A 16,956-nucleotide genomic window follows, 5' to 3' on the forward strand; every position below is an offset into this window, starting at 1 on the left:
GCAGACTAGAAAGAACTAGATATGGAAAGAAAAGTCTTCAAAATACACGTCACTTAGAAAATTATTAACTCCTTCAGAAAGAGTTAAAACATTTTTTATAATCCTTAAGCTCATTGTAGAGACTTTCCTTCTACACAGTAAGATCAGGGTAAATACATATTGATTATTGAATTAAAAATGTATGGTTTGAGAGTGTACTTTCAGCTCTTTACTCCATAGTTTTCAAGGGCTGGTCTATAATAATAGGGCCCACCCCATTAGTTTCTTCATCCCAAATCTTTATTCTAAGACATGGGAATACATTTTTCACTGAGGTATTTACTCCTCAAATCCAGACTTCTAACACCAGTTGGAAAAGTGGGGAATCCATTATTTTTTTTACTCCTAAGGAAAGAAGTAGAAATAAACATAGATCTCTGGCTTGGTTATATTGACCAATATAAAGTTATATTTGAATCGTAAGTTATAAAACACATATCTATCTGAATTTGACTTTTGCTCCTTTTTTCAAACATAGGAAAAAGTTACAATAATCCACGGAGCAGGCATGGAGGGAGAGGCCAGAGGGATGTCTGGTGTGACACACCTTTTGCATTCCATTTCCTAAGGCTAGATAGTCACAAACAGCACCTTTAAAATTTCCCAGAACTGCTCGTCAATCCCTTCCACTGGCTTCCCTTTCTCTGTCCCTTTTAATGGTCAGTGTTGCACAGAGATCTGTTTATGTATCTTTCAACATCGTGAAATAGCCCTCCTCCAGGGCAAGGTTGTGTCTTACTCATTTCGTTTCATGAATCCCTCACACCAGCCCCAGTAGTTGAGGTAGTGCTTATACAATAAATGCTAGATAGTAAACGATTGAATGAAGCTGCTCATTAGACCATTGTGCATACTTACTAAAATATTTATTTTTATCTCATTGTTTTCCCAGGAAATCTTTTTTTGATTATATTTGTGAGTTATTTTGGAACCAAATTGCATAGGCCTATAATGATTGGTGTTGGATGTGTGGTTATGGGCCTGGGGTGTTTCTTACAGTCTCTACCTCATTTCCTCATGGGCCGGTAAGTATTCAGTCTCTGATGACCTTTTGGGTTCAATTTTCTTTTTTTTTTTTAATTTTTATTGTTATTCAATTACAGTTGTATGCCTTTTCTCCCCATCCCTCCACCCCACCCCAGGTGAACCCACCTCCCTCCCCCACCTCCACCCTTCCCCTTGGTTTTTCAACTGCAGGAAATGAAGCGTGAAATTTCTTTTCTAGGAACAATGCTTCCTAGAAGCACAGAGCACCATAATGGAAATCAAAAGATGCAGATTCTTTTCCACTGTCTGTTTCATGCTCTTGGCTGCCTTGCTTCCACTTACACAGTCACATACATTTTGTTAATCTATGATATAGAGATTTGGGACACCTCTTTGATGGAACTGAGCCTGATGTAAAGATTTTCAGGACCTTGCAGAATTTGAGATTACCACTTTCTTGGGGCTATTTAGACCCTTTTAATTACAATGAGGTGAGCAAGAGACAGACCAGTCTGAAGTTTGATTCGATTTTAATTTTTACTAAAGTAATAGGTGTACAAAGTTGTAAAAATAAAATTATGTTGGAAGTTTCATATTGAAAAAAGTTGTCCCCGGCCCCTTCGACACTGCCCACGTTGCTGCTTTCCAGAGGCAGTGAAGCTCTTCGTTCCTCCTTCTGCTGTTTGCCTCCATATTTCTAACTAAATGTTTACTGTTTTAGTTTTTGATACTTTAGTGTTATGTCATATGTACCGACTTCCCACTATAAAATCCTATTTACTCTTTCCAAGTGTTTGACTATGTCAATGTTTTATCATTCATGTCGCATGTCACTGTTTATTGTCCCTGGATGTAATCATTGCCTTATTTTTTATTCGACTCACTTTCTTTTTATCTCTCACCAAACTTTCCACTGGTAGGGCAACATCTTCTCAATATATTCATGCATATCAGGTGGTTTCAACTCTATCTCAGAGAGATCTCTTCTGTTACCACCAACTCTCTGTCTACAATCCAAATGGGAACTCTCTAGGCCTGCTACCTGGCGGCTTCCTTAAAATTTTCCCTCATCATTATCCTTGGGAATTTGCTTTGCCTCTTTCCTCTATTCAGCTACTTATTTCCTAGGTATCCTATCTTCTGCTTTTCTTTTTTACTCTCACTTCTTCTTGTGGAAAATATTGCCTAATAGGTTTTTGAAAAGTGTTTAAAGGAAGTAAAAAGTTTAATGCCTTGAACATCTGACAGTATTCTTATTCTACTCCCACACTTGATCGATAGTTTGGCCAGTATAGAATTCTAGGTTAGAAATATTTGCCCTAGGAATTTTGAAGCTGGCTTTGCACCTCTGCACCTCTTTCCTCTGGTAACCGCCACACTGTTGTCTGCCTGTTCATTTTTTTATTCCACATATGAGTGAAATCATATGGTTCTTAGCTTTTTCTGACTGACTTACTTTGCTTCGTGTAATTTGCTCAAGGTCCATCCATGTGATCACAAATGGTAGTATTTCATCTTTTTCATGGCTGAGTGGTGTTGCATTGTATGTATGCACCACGTCTTCTTTACACCACTATTGAAGGACTTTGTGTTCTTTCCATGTCTTGTCCACTGTGACTAATGCTGCCATGGACATAGGGGTGCATACATATTTGTGAATAAACACATTTTCAACAATTTCAGGTAAATACCCAGAAGAGGCATTGCTCGGTCATACGGTAACTCTGTTCTTAAGTTTTTGAGGAACCTCCATACCGTTTTCCATAGTGGTTGTGCCAGTTTACATTCCCATGAGCAGGGAGTGAGGGTTCCTTTTTCTCCACAACCTTTGTAACACTTGTTATTACTTGTCTTGTTGATAATCACCATTCCAACAGGTGTGAGGTTTTCTTAACATAAACACGTTTCCCCTGTGTTCATACAGATATGAATATGAATCTACAGTTTCAGGCAATTTGTCCTCAAACAATTTCTTGTGTACTGAAAACGGAACCCAGATTTTCAGACCAACAGAAGATCCATCAGGTCGTTGACTTCATTTTACTGTTTTCTGTTCATTGAATTTGTAACTAAACACGTGCTGCTGAGGGGTTTGAGTGAGTTACTGGGTTTGATTAAGTGACTAAGATAAATAAACAAAAGATGTTTTCTTTTTTCAGAGATTTTTTGGAGGGGATCCTGGAATGGAATAAGAATGGCTAACAGAGAATGTTATTCCTATATATTTGAATATACTTATTAAGACTTCTTTGTCTATTCTTTGAAATAGTTATTTAAGAATAAGTCAAAGACATCCGGCAAGGGCCACTGTGGAGTTAATTCCACAGAATGAATTTATACTGATAACTTATTCTATACCATTATAGGTAATAGAGATAGAAACAAAGTCCTAAAGATCTATTACATTTACATCACTGATATTCTAGAGCAGATCAGAGAAAGCAGGACAGATGCCATAGTTCTCATTTACTCTTTTCTTTCCACGGAACTAGGAATTGTCTTTATTTCACTTCTTTACCAGAGATACTGCTTTACAGTAGTGGTGCTGCGTCTAGGGTTCCGTGACCCCAGGCGCAAACAGGCAGGTAGGCATGTGGGTGTCTGGCCCTTCATCTGCCAAGGGACCTGTATAATCTGGTGATACTCAGTCTGGAGGTGACTCTGTGGATTTAATTCTGAACAGAACTTTTCTTCCTGTGTTGGGGACATTTTTGTCTTTTTGCTGGATTCATATCAGTGGAAGTTACAGTGGCCCCCAAAGCTGGGAATTTCACTGCCAGTGTGGAATCAGAGGGACCCCAAAAAGTTTCAAGGACTATGAGAAGGCTGTCTCAGAAACTACAAGCCCAAGGAACCCCTTGGGGAAACAAAGAAAAATGGTGACATCAGCAGTAGCCTGTGCCCTCTTCTTGAGCTGGCTCCTGCCAAAGGCTGACCTAGGTCCTATTTCTGTTTTTTTTTTTTTTAATTAAAAGAAAAATCTGCATTGTAGCAGGTAAGTCAAAAACTTCCCAGTCTGGTGAATCTTGAGGAAAGTACGTTAACTCTTTGATCACCTGATATTTTCAGTTTTGCTCTCGAGTAGGCCTAGAGTTTGCCAGTCATCTGCAGACACAAATCACTGTATTCACTACAGGAAAAAATATGAATATCCAGAAATAGAGACTGTAGTTTTCTGGGCTGGATGTGACTGAGAGACAGACCTCACAAGGAATTTTCAGACCCAGCTGTGCTCAAGACCTTCACATCCGTGGGTAGCACCTGGCCAGTTTATAGAAGATGAGAATAAATTGTAATTAACTTTCCTGAAAACATGACTCTACAGAGTATCTTTGTTGGCAGCTATTTTTGCTTAGAATAGAAGTGGCTAAGTCTTCAGAGATTTGCCTATCTTTCTCCCTTTTAGTTCTCTTTGACTTAGTCTTTGTTATTCTATTAAGTAGCTGCTGCTCCAGTATTTCAGGTGAATTTCTTTATCAAACCTTATTTGGTGGTTACAGTACAGAGTAGACTCTTTAGAGAAAATGTGATTAATACCCAGTTAAGTATTTTTAGTGTCTATAAAGTAATGAAAGCTGTAGAGAATTCCAACTTTAGTGAGACTCATTTAAATCTTATATATAGCATCAATTCTAGGGAGGGATATTTGTGTAGGTATGGATATTTGTGCTATGCACACAAAGCAGCTAACTAGGTCCTGAAGTTGTTGGCAAACTGATTTTCTGTAAGGAAAAATAGCTCTGATTTTTAGTGTTTGCCAATTTTTCTGCTGTAAATAATCCCATTTAACTACCAAATGTATTGTCACTGAGCACTGGTAGTTCCATGAACTGTATACACATCTCTTCGGACCAAGTAGGAAATGGCTCCAGGATACTAATTATACTTTGCCATACCTATGTACTCTCAGAAAATGCAAGAAGGATGACCCAGTGAGTCACTGCTGGCATAGTAATGTAAATCATTTACAAGGTGGAAATGCTTACCAAAAACTTAGAGTTATAGCTATACTTACAGATTAATACTTTACTATCAAAATACTAATGTAATGTGTTTTTTCTTCTTTCAATGTAGAGTGTGTGAAGGAAGTTAAATCATTAATGTGGGTGTATGTACTAGTAGGAAATGTGATACGTGGAATTGGTGAAACTCCCATCATGCCTTTGGGTATTTCCTACGTCGAAGATTTTGCCAAATCTGAAAACTCTCCTTTATATATTGGTGAGTTTGAAAATCGGCCTTAATCTTTTCTCAGGAGAGTTAAGTTCCTTGAGGGTGGATATTAATTATTTATTTGGACTTTTATTGCTTCCCAGAATGATGAACAGAGCACTTTGGCACAGTTGGTCATCAATAAAACTTTGTTCAATGGAACAATTACATGCTAACTCCAAATAAGCCACTTTGCTGAATCTGCAATCTGCTTTTTGCTCTTGAACATATCACTAATCCAGTGCTCCAGGAGCTCTTTTTGATTCCTCCATCACCTTGGCGCCCCTCTACACCCAACCTGTTAAGAGATTTACCAATGTTTTCTTAAAAATATCCCTTATATTCAAAACTTTTCTCATTATATTTATTATGTCTAGTTTTTGCTTGGGTTTTCATTACTTCACTTGTATATTGTCATAAGTTTTTTATTGGTCATTTTATTTCTAGTATTTTCTTTTATTACTTTCTCATAAACATTCTTGCAGTATAATTTTTTTGAAACATTGCTTTAATCATATTTTCTCTCCCATGTTCATGAAACACACTGGTTCTTTACTAAACCTGATACTCCCACTTATCCTTCATAGCTCTGTATTCAATTCATCTATCTAGTTTCCTATATAGTTTCACTTCATCACCATCTCTCTATACTGGTCAGGTTTTTTCATTATTTACCTGTCTTCATACTTTTGATTGTTTTCTTAAAATTTTCTTTTATAAAATCCATCAATGTCTTCTCCCTCAAGAGCCAACTTAAAACCCACCGTCTTATGTTGTCTTCTAATCTTCCAGATATTTTAAATTTATTATGCATAACTTGTATATATTCTTTAGTTAATTCATCTGTTGTTTATAAAATCATAACTTTGAGTACAGCAACATTTTGTTATTAACATGGACAGACCTTTTAAAAACCAGAAAAGTCAAAGAGGGTAAGAGAAGATTAAAAAGAATTATACTTAATCAAAATAGATTAAAATGTTTAAGAATCATTACCCCAAATAACTTTTGGCAGCTTTTGAAAACTCACTGAATTCACAATAATCTTTTTCAGTGTTTTTCTGTTTGATCCTTTCAGATCCCTTCGTATGTGTTTTTGAAAGAATACAAATGCTCACCTGCACTAAGTTAACCAACACCTTGTTAAAATATGTATTTCTTTATTCAACAAATACTAGTGTGTATAATATATAGAAATAATTGTTTTAATCTATATACATATTAAGATAAATAAGCTTGGTCCATATACAATTTAGACATAAATAATTACATAGTTATAAATCAATGAAATTTGGTGAATATATATGTGTAATTAAATTTTTTTAAATTAAATTTGAAAAATGAAGTAAAGATGACTGTGCATATAATTAAATAACTGTAACTCCATTAGCTATACTTCAAGAAAACAGTTCCATGTATGGTTCTATAGTTTTGGAGAGAACATAAAAGCTAGCAATAAAGTTTGAAAATTATCTATACAGAGACAATAAATGAAAACAAGAGTGGTTGCTATGAGAAGCTATATACAGCAAGAGATCCTAGGATAAAATTTTAGGAAACACTTCTATTTAGTAGAGTACGAGGAAAAAAAATCAAGGAAGGGGTAGTCATAGAGGAAAAAGTAAAATAATAAATGTATAATTTTGGTCTGGCCAAGATATAGGCATAGATAGATATGCTTCCTTTCCTTGCACAACCAAAAGAAGGATAACAGCCGATTTAAAAACAAAAAACAACCTGAACTGCCAGAAAGTTGATTTGTATGGAAGTCCAACAACTAAGGAGTTAAAGAAGAAACATTAATCCAGGGTGGTAGAAGGGGTGATAACGGGCAGATAGAGCAGAGAGGATGTGCAACGAGGCTGCAGTGGGTCAGGCAGAAGCTGGCCGACTGGGCAGTCCCACATTCACGTGTGGACAGGCCAGGAGGAACAACTAGGGAGTGAGACGGACTACACAACCCAGGGTTCCAGGGCAAAGAAAAGAAAGTTTCAGAACCGCTGGCTGTGAAAACCTGTGGGGGTTGTGGCAGCAGGAGAAACTGCCAGTCTCACAAGATAGTCCATTGGAGGGGCCTACAGGGTCCTAGAACATACACCCACCTAGTCACAATTTCCTTGTGGGTAGCAGGGGAAGTGACTGCAAGCGGGGCAAGAGCCTAGCAAGTGGCATTGTTCCCTCTCTGACCCGTCCCCCACATATACTGCAACAATGCAGCAAAGTGGCTGTTACAGTAGAAGGGCTTTTAAGCCAACCTTGGGAAGCCCATTTCAGCACAATGAAGCTTAGAATAGTATCAATAAGATCTAACTACTATTTTATAGTTTCATTTCTATTAAAAATTATATTCTGCAGCCCAAGTCAATGTCCCCAATACTCACTTCATCTGTTTCACAGACTCCTAAGTTTGTTCCACTAAGGGCAGGGTAATGGAGGGGACCAGTCGAGGAAGTGTCTTTAATGTTGAGAATCCTGGCAGATTCTCAACAGCTCATAACATTAAGCGTTCTGCAGGTTAAAGCTCTTGGAAGCAGGAAGAACTGGGACCACTGTGGGGAGCCCAGCAGCATCAGAGGTTACCATGATGGCGGAGGCAGGACTGGAAGTTCCCATAATGCCTCTAGCAGTGTGGGACAGAAGGAGTAAAGGTCCTGGCCCTGTTGTGTTGTCAAGTTGAATACCTAAGTCTCCGCCCCTTGCTACGTAACAGATGTGCCGAGACAAAGAAATATGGCCCAAATGAAAGAACGGATTAAAACTTCAGAAAAAGAACTAAACGGTGAAGAGATAGCCAGCCTATCAGATGCAAACTTCAAAACACTGGTAATCCGGTTGCTCACAGAAACGATTGAGTATGGCCACAGAATAAAGGAAGAAGTGAAGGCTATGCAAAGTGAAATAACGAAAAATACACAGGGAACCAACAGAGAAGGCAAGGAAACTGGGACTTAAACCAATGATTTGGAACAAAAAGAAATAAATATCCATCTGGAACAGAATGAAGAAATAATAAATCAAAAAAATGAGGAGAGGCTTAGGAACCTCTGGGACAACTTTAAATGTTCCAACATCTGAATCATAGGGGTGATGCGGATCCCGGCCCGTGGACCCGTGTGTTGTTACAGCAATGGAGAAAGTCACACGGACGACAGAAATCCTGTGGAGAAAAGGGACAGCATAGCCGCTCACCAAGTGAGAGAGAGGGCCCAGACACCCACCTGGACAGGCTTTTATCGTTTTTCTAGGTACAGTACATCCAGGATGGTTCTCATTTACTATGCACAGGATCCTTTGGGTGGTTACATTTTACAGAAAACAAAGGATAGGATGTTGCTAATTACATCAAAAAGGAACGATATTTGCAAATGTAAAGGGGAAAGTGGTTGAACTGGTTATACTCATCCTTGGAAGGTTTAGCATAGATTTTAGGAAGTTACTTTAAATATATGCAGTAAACATTTGCTGCCTCAATTCAGGGTGGGGGAGTTTTAGCAAAAGCAAGCCTCATAGCAGCCTAGGTACAATGCAGGCCTGATTTCCCATGGGAGAACCTATCCGTGGGTGTGGGTCCCATGTGCCACACCTCGTTCCCCACTGGCTTTTCTGAGTGGGGGCTGGGTCCATGCCACGCAAAACAGTCTCCCATATAGGGGTGTTGGAAGGAGAAGAGGAAGAGCAAGACATTGAAAACATTTGAAAACATAATGAAAGAGAACTTCCCTAACCTGGTAAAGGAAATAGACTTCCAGGAAGTCCAGGAAGCCCAGAGTCCCAAAGAAGTTGAACCCAACGAGGAACACACCAAGACACATCATAATTAAATACCCAAGATTAAAGATAAGGAGAGAATCTTAAAAGCAGCAAGGGAAAAGGAGCCAGTTAACTACAAAGGAGTTTCCATAAGACCATCAGCTGATTTCTCAATAGAAACCTTGCAGACAAGAAGGGGCCGGCAAGAAGTATTCCAAGTCATGAAAGGCAAGGACCTACATCCAAGATTACTGTATCCAGCAAAGCTATCATTTAGAATGGAAGGGCAGATAAAGTGCTTCTCAGATAAGGTCAAGTTAAAGGAGTTCATCAGCACCAAGCTTTTATTATATGAAATGTTAAAGGGATTTATCTAAGAAAAAGAAGAAGATCAAAAATACAGACAGTAAAATGACAACAAACTCACAACTATCAACAGCTGAACCTAGAAACAAACACAAAAACAAAGCAAACTAATCAAAACAACTAGAGTAGGAACAGAATCACAGAAATGGAAATCACATGGAGGGTTATCAGAGGGGAGGAGGAGGGGGAGAATGGGGAAAAGGTACAGGGAATAAGAAGCATAATTGGTAGGTACAAAATAGACAGGGGGAGGTTAAGAATAGTATGGGAAATGGAGAAGCCATGGAACTTATATGTACAACCCTGGGCATGAACTAAGTGGGGGAGGGGAATGTGGGAAGGAGGGATGTTCAGGGTGGAGGAGAATAAAGGGGAGAAAAAAATGGGACAACATAAGCAATACAATACACTTAAAATTATTTTGTTAATTATAAGACAAAATAAACTCATTTTCATAAACAAACAAAACACAACAAAACAAATAAATGTATAGTTTTGAGTCTTGGGAGGAAATTGTGAATGAGAAGTTGGCCGGCAATGTTTACTAACGTGGAGAGTTAGGAGGATGAGGGCCAGAAAAGGACACTGGGTGAGTGGCCCAGAGATCACTGGTGCTACCACTTGAGATTGTTTTGAGTAAGATGTGGAAGGATTTGAGTAGAGTGACGGGTTGGTGAGGAAGGAGAGGCAAAGCGTCGTGAAAGGGAAGAGAGCAGGGTGGATGTGGTGTATTGTAGGCGTCGGTGGATGGGGGAGATTGAACAAACACCAGAGAAATGTTGGGTTGAGCAAGACCTCAGAGAAGATATCAAAAGGTATTGATGTCAAGAGGTCGGATGCACGTAGAATTAACTATCCTGCAGAGCTATGGAGAAGGCAGAGACAATGGGCAAACACATTTTGAAGTCAAGAGAAAGACAGTAGAAGCAGCTCCTGTCTGGATTTTCCTTGAGCAAGTAGGGTGCAGCATAGATTCTGGATTGTGCACAAGTTATGAGATAACTAAAACAATGAAATTCCAGATGAGTAAGAAGTTATGAGGAGAGAGGGGACTGATGGAAATGGAAGATAAGAGCGTGAAGGGTAATAAAGGAGATTATGATAAAAGGGAAGTATCAGTAATAGTGAGGAGAAAGCCAGAGGAAGCTTCACATAGGAGGCCTGGGAGTAAAGCTTTTTGGAGGGCTATGCCACAAGAAATTCATTATAACATGGTATTGTGATAGAATTCCTCTAAAAACGTGGCTACGGAAAGCCTCAAAAGAATCTTACTCTATATTGTAGCTTCAGCAATATTATGATTCCAGCCTACATTGCTTCAGCAATGTAAGTTATAAAGTTTTTTCTTCAATGTTTACAGAAGCAAACTTATTACTTATATGTACACGAAGCTTAATTTTCTTACAAAATGAACACCTAAGGCAAACATATCTAAAGCAAAACTAATTCAGTTTTTATATTCTTTGTGGAATTAGAACTCTTTATGTGGGTATATAATTATACTCTAACTTTTTATTTTCCTTTATTTTTAGGGTTTATAGAAACAGGAGCTATCATTGGTCCTTTGTTTGGACTATTGTTAGCCTCATTCTCTGCAAGTGTTTATGTTGACATGGGATCTGTAAACACAGGTAATTCATTAAAACCTATTTGCACAGTGCCAGAGTACACCAAGCAACTTCCGGTATGCCATCACAGATCACTGTTTCTTTACTGACCTTCACTTGGATAGGTTCACTATAGTTTGCAGGGGTGAAAACTAAAGTGGAGGCATTTACATAATTTTTAAAGTTCTAGTGAGCAGGAGAGCTAGATAAAATACTGAACTTCTGACTCAAAATTCAGTGCTGTGTCTACTGCACCATGACCATATTTCTTGCTATCAAAAGATTTAGGCATACAGATTTGAATTTCTTTTAATCAAGCTATTATCTGGATAATTAAAGAGGCCTTGTAGTTATTTAGTAAGTACCTGTTTATAAATTTCTTACACAATACAAGAGATCTTCAAAGTAATTTATTGCTAGACAATATTGTAACACATTGCATTATCAGACACCTTTTATGAGTGTCTGAACTGTATGTAAACTATATATTTGGATAAAAACTGAGAATAATAATTTAAATTTTTTTCTGCAGTGCATACAGAAAATGGTGACTAAAGCTAATAGAAATATGTATATGTTTTACAGATGATCTGACCATAACTCCCACCGATACCCGCTGGGTTGGTGCGTGGTGGTTTGGCCTTTTGATTTGCGCAGGAGTGAATGTGCTCACTGCCATTCCCTTTTTCTTTCTGCCCAAAACGCTTGCCAAGGAAGGCACAGAGGATAATGCTGACATCATTAAAAATGATAAAGAAGAGAAACAGAAAGAAGAGGTCAAGAAGGAAAATAATGGAATCACTAAAGGCAAATCTAAAAATTTTAAATACTACATAATTTACTTTTTATTTTGTATAAATGTGTCTGTATTTTAGTCTAGCACTATAACATGCTAGGCTGTATCAGGGCAATTTGTCATTAACAGTCAGCAGCCAGTAGTGCCTAACAAGTCTGATTCTTCCATGCTTCTACTTGGAAATGAGCAATGTGTTTGGAAACTGGATTATCTCAGATGAGTATTCATATAAGATTTTATAACAATCTGGGCACTCAACCAATTTATTTATTTATTTATTTATTTATTTATTTATTTATTCAGTCCCATTCACCTTAAAGGCCTAATTATTTTTAAAAAAATGAAACTAAGAACAAAAGGAGATAAAAAAATACACTAATCCAACTAAGAATATAGTTCTGAGACCAGCAATGTTAGTTTAGCTGCGAGATTCCTGGAAGTTAAGCCAAAAAAGGAAAACATGACAGGCCATATAATTCTCCACATTTGAGAGAGGGAAGAATAACTGTTGTTAAAGAAAATCTTTCCCCAGTAATGAACTGCAGAAAAGAAATAATTGTTACATGATGTCTGCTGTAGGTAATATTGAGCCACGCAGTTGTTTCCTAGCAAGTGGTGTAGATTGTCAATAAAAGCTCAAACGATAATTTACAGGAGGTGTTTCTGTGGGGAACTAAGTTAACGGAGTCTAAGTATTTGATATTCAAGAACACTGACTTTAACACTTGGTCACTTACTGTAATCACCTGAGAAATTTTTAAAGTTACTGATGCCTGGAGTGTCTGTATTATTCCCAAGACCCGATTTAATTAGTATGAGCATTTAATTAAGATGGTCTGGGCCTTGGAATTCTTAAGGAGTGTTCATTTAGAAGGTAGGGAAGGGCTAAGTTTCCTTATCTGTACATATTAGGCACATATTACTATTATTAGGCACATATTACTATTATTACTGTTAGAAGTATTAGGATTACTATTGTTGGTGTTACTTCTGCATCACCCATACATTATAATACCAACTTGCACAGAATTTGTATTAATAATTACAAATTCACTCAAACCACAATTGAGCATAATTTAATATTTTCTGGATTATTAGGAGCCAGTTCAGAATCTTGCAAATTCTTAGTCATCATGATTATATTGCACCTCTTCTCAAAGGGATGATATGGACTGAGAAAGGATATTAATACAGAATATGTCTGTGGTCTCTCAGGTCAGTTTTCAAAGCCAGGGAAGAGCTTAGCTTAGTAAGCATTTATCGTGTGCTTAGCTCATAGCATATATGAACAGAAAAGAATGAGCTACTGAGACTCTTCTGTGAGAACAGGAATGTCAACAAAATGGGCGACCTAAAGATCTTCAAAGAGCTCTGAACACAAGTCTCATCTCTGCCATGTATCTTATTCATAAATATGAATTCTACCACCAGTATTCCTTTCTTTCCACGAATGTTTTATTAGTACTTTGTTCCAGAATGCACTTTTAAGCAGTTTATTAAGCAAACCAGGATAATATAGAATAAACAAGGTAATCAAGACAGAAAACACAAAGACAGCGAAAGTAAAAAGAAATAATACTTTGACAGCAAATGGCAACAGTGTGACTACTTCCTAGAACACTTCCTGGAGATGGGCTACAAATCTGGCTGGGAGTTTTGTCAGTGCACACAAGCAGGGAAAAGTTTTGGTTAAATTATTTATGCAGCCCGTAGTATGTGTCTAATGAATCAGGATCTTAGGGAGTGGATCCTGGAAGCTGGTGTTTTAAAAGATACCCAAGTAACCAGTTTAAAGCACATTTTGTTGCGAACCATTGTCAGAACCACCAAAACTGATGTTTCCAAGAAACAAAGAAACACCTGGTACTTGAGAAAATTTATATCCCATGAATTTCCAAATACATATTTGTCAATATTTTAAATGTTCAGGAGTGATAATATCAATATTAGAGTGTGATCTTCTTCATCAAATTGATTTTCTTCCAGACTTTAGAGAGACCAGAACAAGCATCTTTCATACTAGATGATCTCTAGGGAAGCGAGGATATTAATAGAAAGAGAAAGAGGAGGATAAAAGGAAAAGATATGAATACTGTAATATTTTGGTCACATTATAGTTTTTCCTTAAGACACAATAGTAACTTAGTGAAAGCAAAACTACTGTGTTGTGATACCTACCTAGTCAACTGTGTCGCTGACTGGAAGATGTTGCCTAAAACAATGACATGAACTTCAGCTTTTAAGGGCTAAAACAAATTAACAATATGCACATTATAAAACAGGAAAACAATCTGGAGGGGAAGTTGATGTTTCAGAGAAAATCAATCATAAAATGCAAAGTTGAATTAGTTTGACTCTGTTGCTTTCTTTCATTTCAGATTTTTTACCATTCATGAAAATTCTTTTTTGCAACCCAATTTACATGCTTTTTATACTAGTAAGTGTGATACAGTTTAATGCATTTATTAATATGATGGTTTTCATGCCTAAATATCTGGAACAGCAATATGGAAAATCAACGTCTGATGCAGTCTTTCTAATTGGTATGTTTGTTCTTCTCTGCATTCGTAGCCCACTCTCCTCTCCTCCCCCTCCCCCACCCATGAAATGGTAATCAGGGTGATGATGCGTCTAGGGAACTCCTAAATTAAAATCTTTTGGGATATTTCTATCTCTGGTACTTTTCTCCTTTCTGTTCTCCAATGAAATCAACAAAGGGTAGGTAGGAAGAGAAAGCCTGGCTTTCTTCTCTGTTCTTTCTCTCTCCAGTCAGAACACAAATTCAAAATATTGGTGGAAATCTCGAGTAATGCACAAATTAGATTAAATTTTCAGATAAGCAATCCATTAATGAAAAAAGGAAAGCAGAATTAATTCATTAGGAGTGTTTTATTCGCAGATTTTACTCTTGGCTCCTAGTTATGAATTCCATGGTCTCCCTGCTCCCCCTGGTGGTTCGGGGTGTTTCTGTAGCCCCCAAACCACCCCTTCCACGCCCATGTCGCCTCCCACACAAACCTTAGGTTTCTCCAGGGATCTTTTTATAGTTTTGAAAGTGAATTTCCTAGATTATCTCCATCCACATGGCCTGCAGTGTCTGTGAATAGTTCAGATACCTGGTGCCCACCTTAGCCACACCAAATCCGAGTTTCCCGTGCAGGGCTCTAGGACTGATTTTTAACAACCTCTTCCAAGGATATGATTCAGTCAGCAGAGGCTGACAAGGAAGAATGCAACCTCAGGCTGTATCTTCCTTTTTCTTCTTTTTCCCTTTTTGGAGGCAGGTGTAGGGGAGAGAGAGTGCTGGCCAGTAGCAGCAGTAGCCTCAAGATGTGCAACGGAGATACACTTGACAATCACAGGCTCAGCAGTCATCTTTTAAAGTACCTTAGAGTGAGCCAAATTCTTAACAACCAAAGTGGGAATAAACAACAGAAAAATTATGTAAATCATGTATATATATATATATATATATATGTATATATATCTCCCAAAATGGAAAGATAAATTACTGGTGAGCTTCGACTTGTCACTCCCACCCGAACCCTAAGAAAAGATGCACAGATCGTGATTTCTGCCTACAAGACGTTTACAGCTACTGCAATTAATTAAATGAGTGATAATAACAGCCTTCAAAATCTGCTTTGACACTGAGGGACATTTAAAAATATCTCTGTATATAATACGTGATTAAGTAGCAATAAAAGTCAGTCAGCCATCTTTACTGTGAGTTGGACCTAAATGGTTTTGTTTGCAAGACACGTTAAAAGTAAAATCATATTCGTTCCTTTGCTAAATCACATTGTAAATCACATTTTTCTTGTATTTATAGGCATTTATAACTTACCTCCAATATGCTTTGGGTATATATTTGGTGGTTTAATTATGAAGAAGTTCAAGATCACCATCAAGCAAGCTGCCCACGTAGCATTTTGGTTATCTTTCATTGACTATCTTCTCTACTTCCTGTGTTTTCTTATGATCTGTGACCATTCTCCAGTTGCTGGCTTAACCACCTCTTACAAAGGGTATGTTTTTTACTAAAGAATGCTATACACTTGGAGTAGTTAATAACATATTTTCTCCAGTGATTACCCATGACCAAATCATTTGCTCATTGGAGTTAATGGCAGTAATCCATAGTCTTTCATCTGTCCTTCATCTGTCAATTGTACCTATACATTCGGACTCCAGGTTTATTAAAGAGGTTGGGAACATACCATAGGGTTGGTGAGTTTGTGATTGCGTGTGTGTGTCTTTGTGGTATCCTGGTAGATATTAAAGTAGATATCAAAAGAAACTACCTATAGTTTTAGGTTGCAGTAGGATATGTTATCCATATATTTGATACTCCCACCAATGGGTAAAATTAAGAGTTGACTATACAGTCTCAATGGCCTTTACACATTGAGACAAAAGGCTTAAATTTAGCATAACTGAATCCTGATACAGGATACATTGATTCATATGCAAATTCTTATATTTTTTATATTTGTATAGTTATGTCTCACTATTGAATAGTTTTAGATACGTATTTTGAGAGTTAGCGGGGTCTATAGGAAGGGTGGGTGTGCTAGAGACTGTGCTCCCTGGTCGAGCAGGCTCACTGTGCCCATTCTCTCCTTGAGTGAGGCTGTAGGACATGCTGCATGGTCAGGTGGGGTCACTGCCTGGGCGCCCTCACTGGACAAGGTCGCAGCTGGTGTTCAGCCCTTGGGTAGGGCACAGGCAGTGACCGGACCGTTCTGCTGCTGGACTGTGCTGCAGGCTTGGCTCCACAGTCCGCAGTACTGTGGGCCAGGCTCTGAGGCTGCCCTGGGTTATTTGGTTACGTGGAGACAGAAGCTATACTTAACAGTAAGGCAGGGGCCCTGGCATGGCTCCCTGCTTTAGTGGGGCTGTCGGAGGGGCTTGATGGCTGCCCAGGTTCCTGCATGGGTGGCTGTCAAAATGGCAACATTGGTTGTTTCTGATTTCAGTTCCTGATTCATTTTTACACTAGAAGAATGTATTGGTTTACACATGTAGTTATGTTTCTGGAGCTAAATGTATTATGTATATTGTACGTTGAACTTACAGATTTTGACGTTAAAGTGAGCCTTTGAACTTGCTTTTATAAGATGTGATGTCTCTTGTTAATTTCCACCCTATGGATCAACCACAGGGATTAGGCCAAGTTTATTTCTGAGTTCCCATAAT

At 38.0% G+C, this 16,956-nt stretch overlaps 1 protein-coding gene across 6 annotated transcripts in view; it reads left to right on the forward strand.

Moving 5' to 3' along the window:
• Positions 1–16,956, forward strand: part of SLCO1A2 (solute carrier organic anion transporter family member 1A2) — a 69,660-nt gene that overhangs the window by 38,413 nt on the left and 14,291 nt on the right. For 3 of the 6 annotated variants that reach the window (XM_024575737.4, XM_053921748.1, XM_045184199.2), the window contains 7 exons: positions 932–1,064; positions 2,951–3,051; positions 5,101–5,247; positions 10,887–10,985; positions 11,547–11,768; positions 14,136–14,300; positions 15,590–15,785. In XM_024575737.4, the coding sequence (XP_024431505.1) occupies positions 932–1,064; positions 2,951–3,051; positions 5,101–5,247; positions 10,887–10,985; positions 11,547–11,768; positions 14,136–14,300; positions 15,590–15,785 (1,063 nt within the window). Of the gene's footprint in view, positions 1–931; positions 1,065–2,950; positions 3,052–4,014; positions 4,319–5,100; positions 5,248–10,886; positions 10,986–11,546; positions 11,769–14,135; positions 14,301–15,589; positions 15,786–16,956 lie in introns of those variants that run through there. The other 3 variants (XM_045184198.2, XM_045184200.2, XM_045184201.3) reach the window with 3 other exon arrangements.

The sequence above is a fragment of the Desmodus rotundus genome, chromosome 3 (genome assembly GCF_022682495.2).
Source record: "Desmodus rotundus isolate HL8 chromosome 3, HLdesRot8A.1, whole genome shotgun sequence".
In the NCBI taxonomy this organism is placed as follows: Eukaryota; Metazoa; Chordata; class Mammalia; order Chiroptera; family Phyllostomidae; genus Desmodus; species Desmodus rotundus.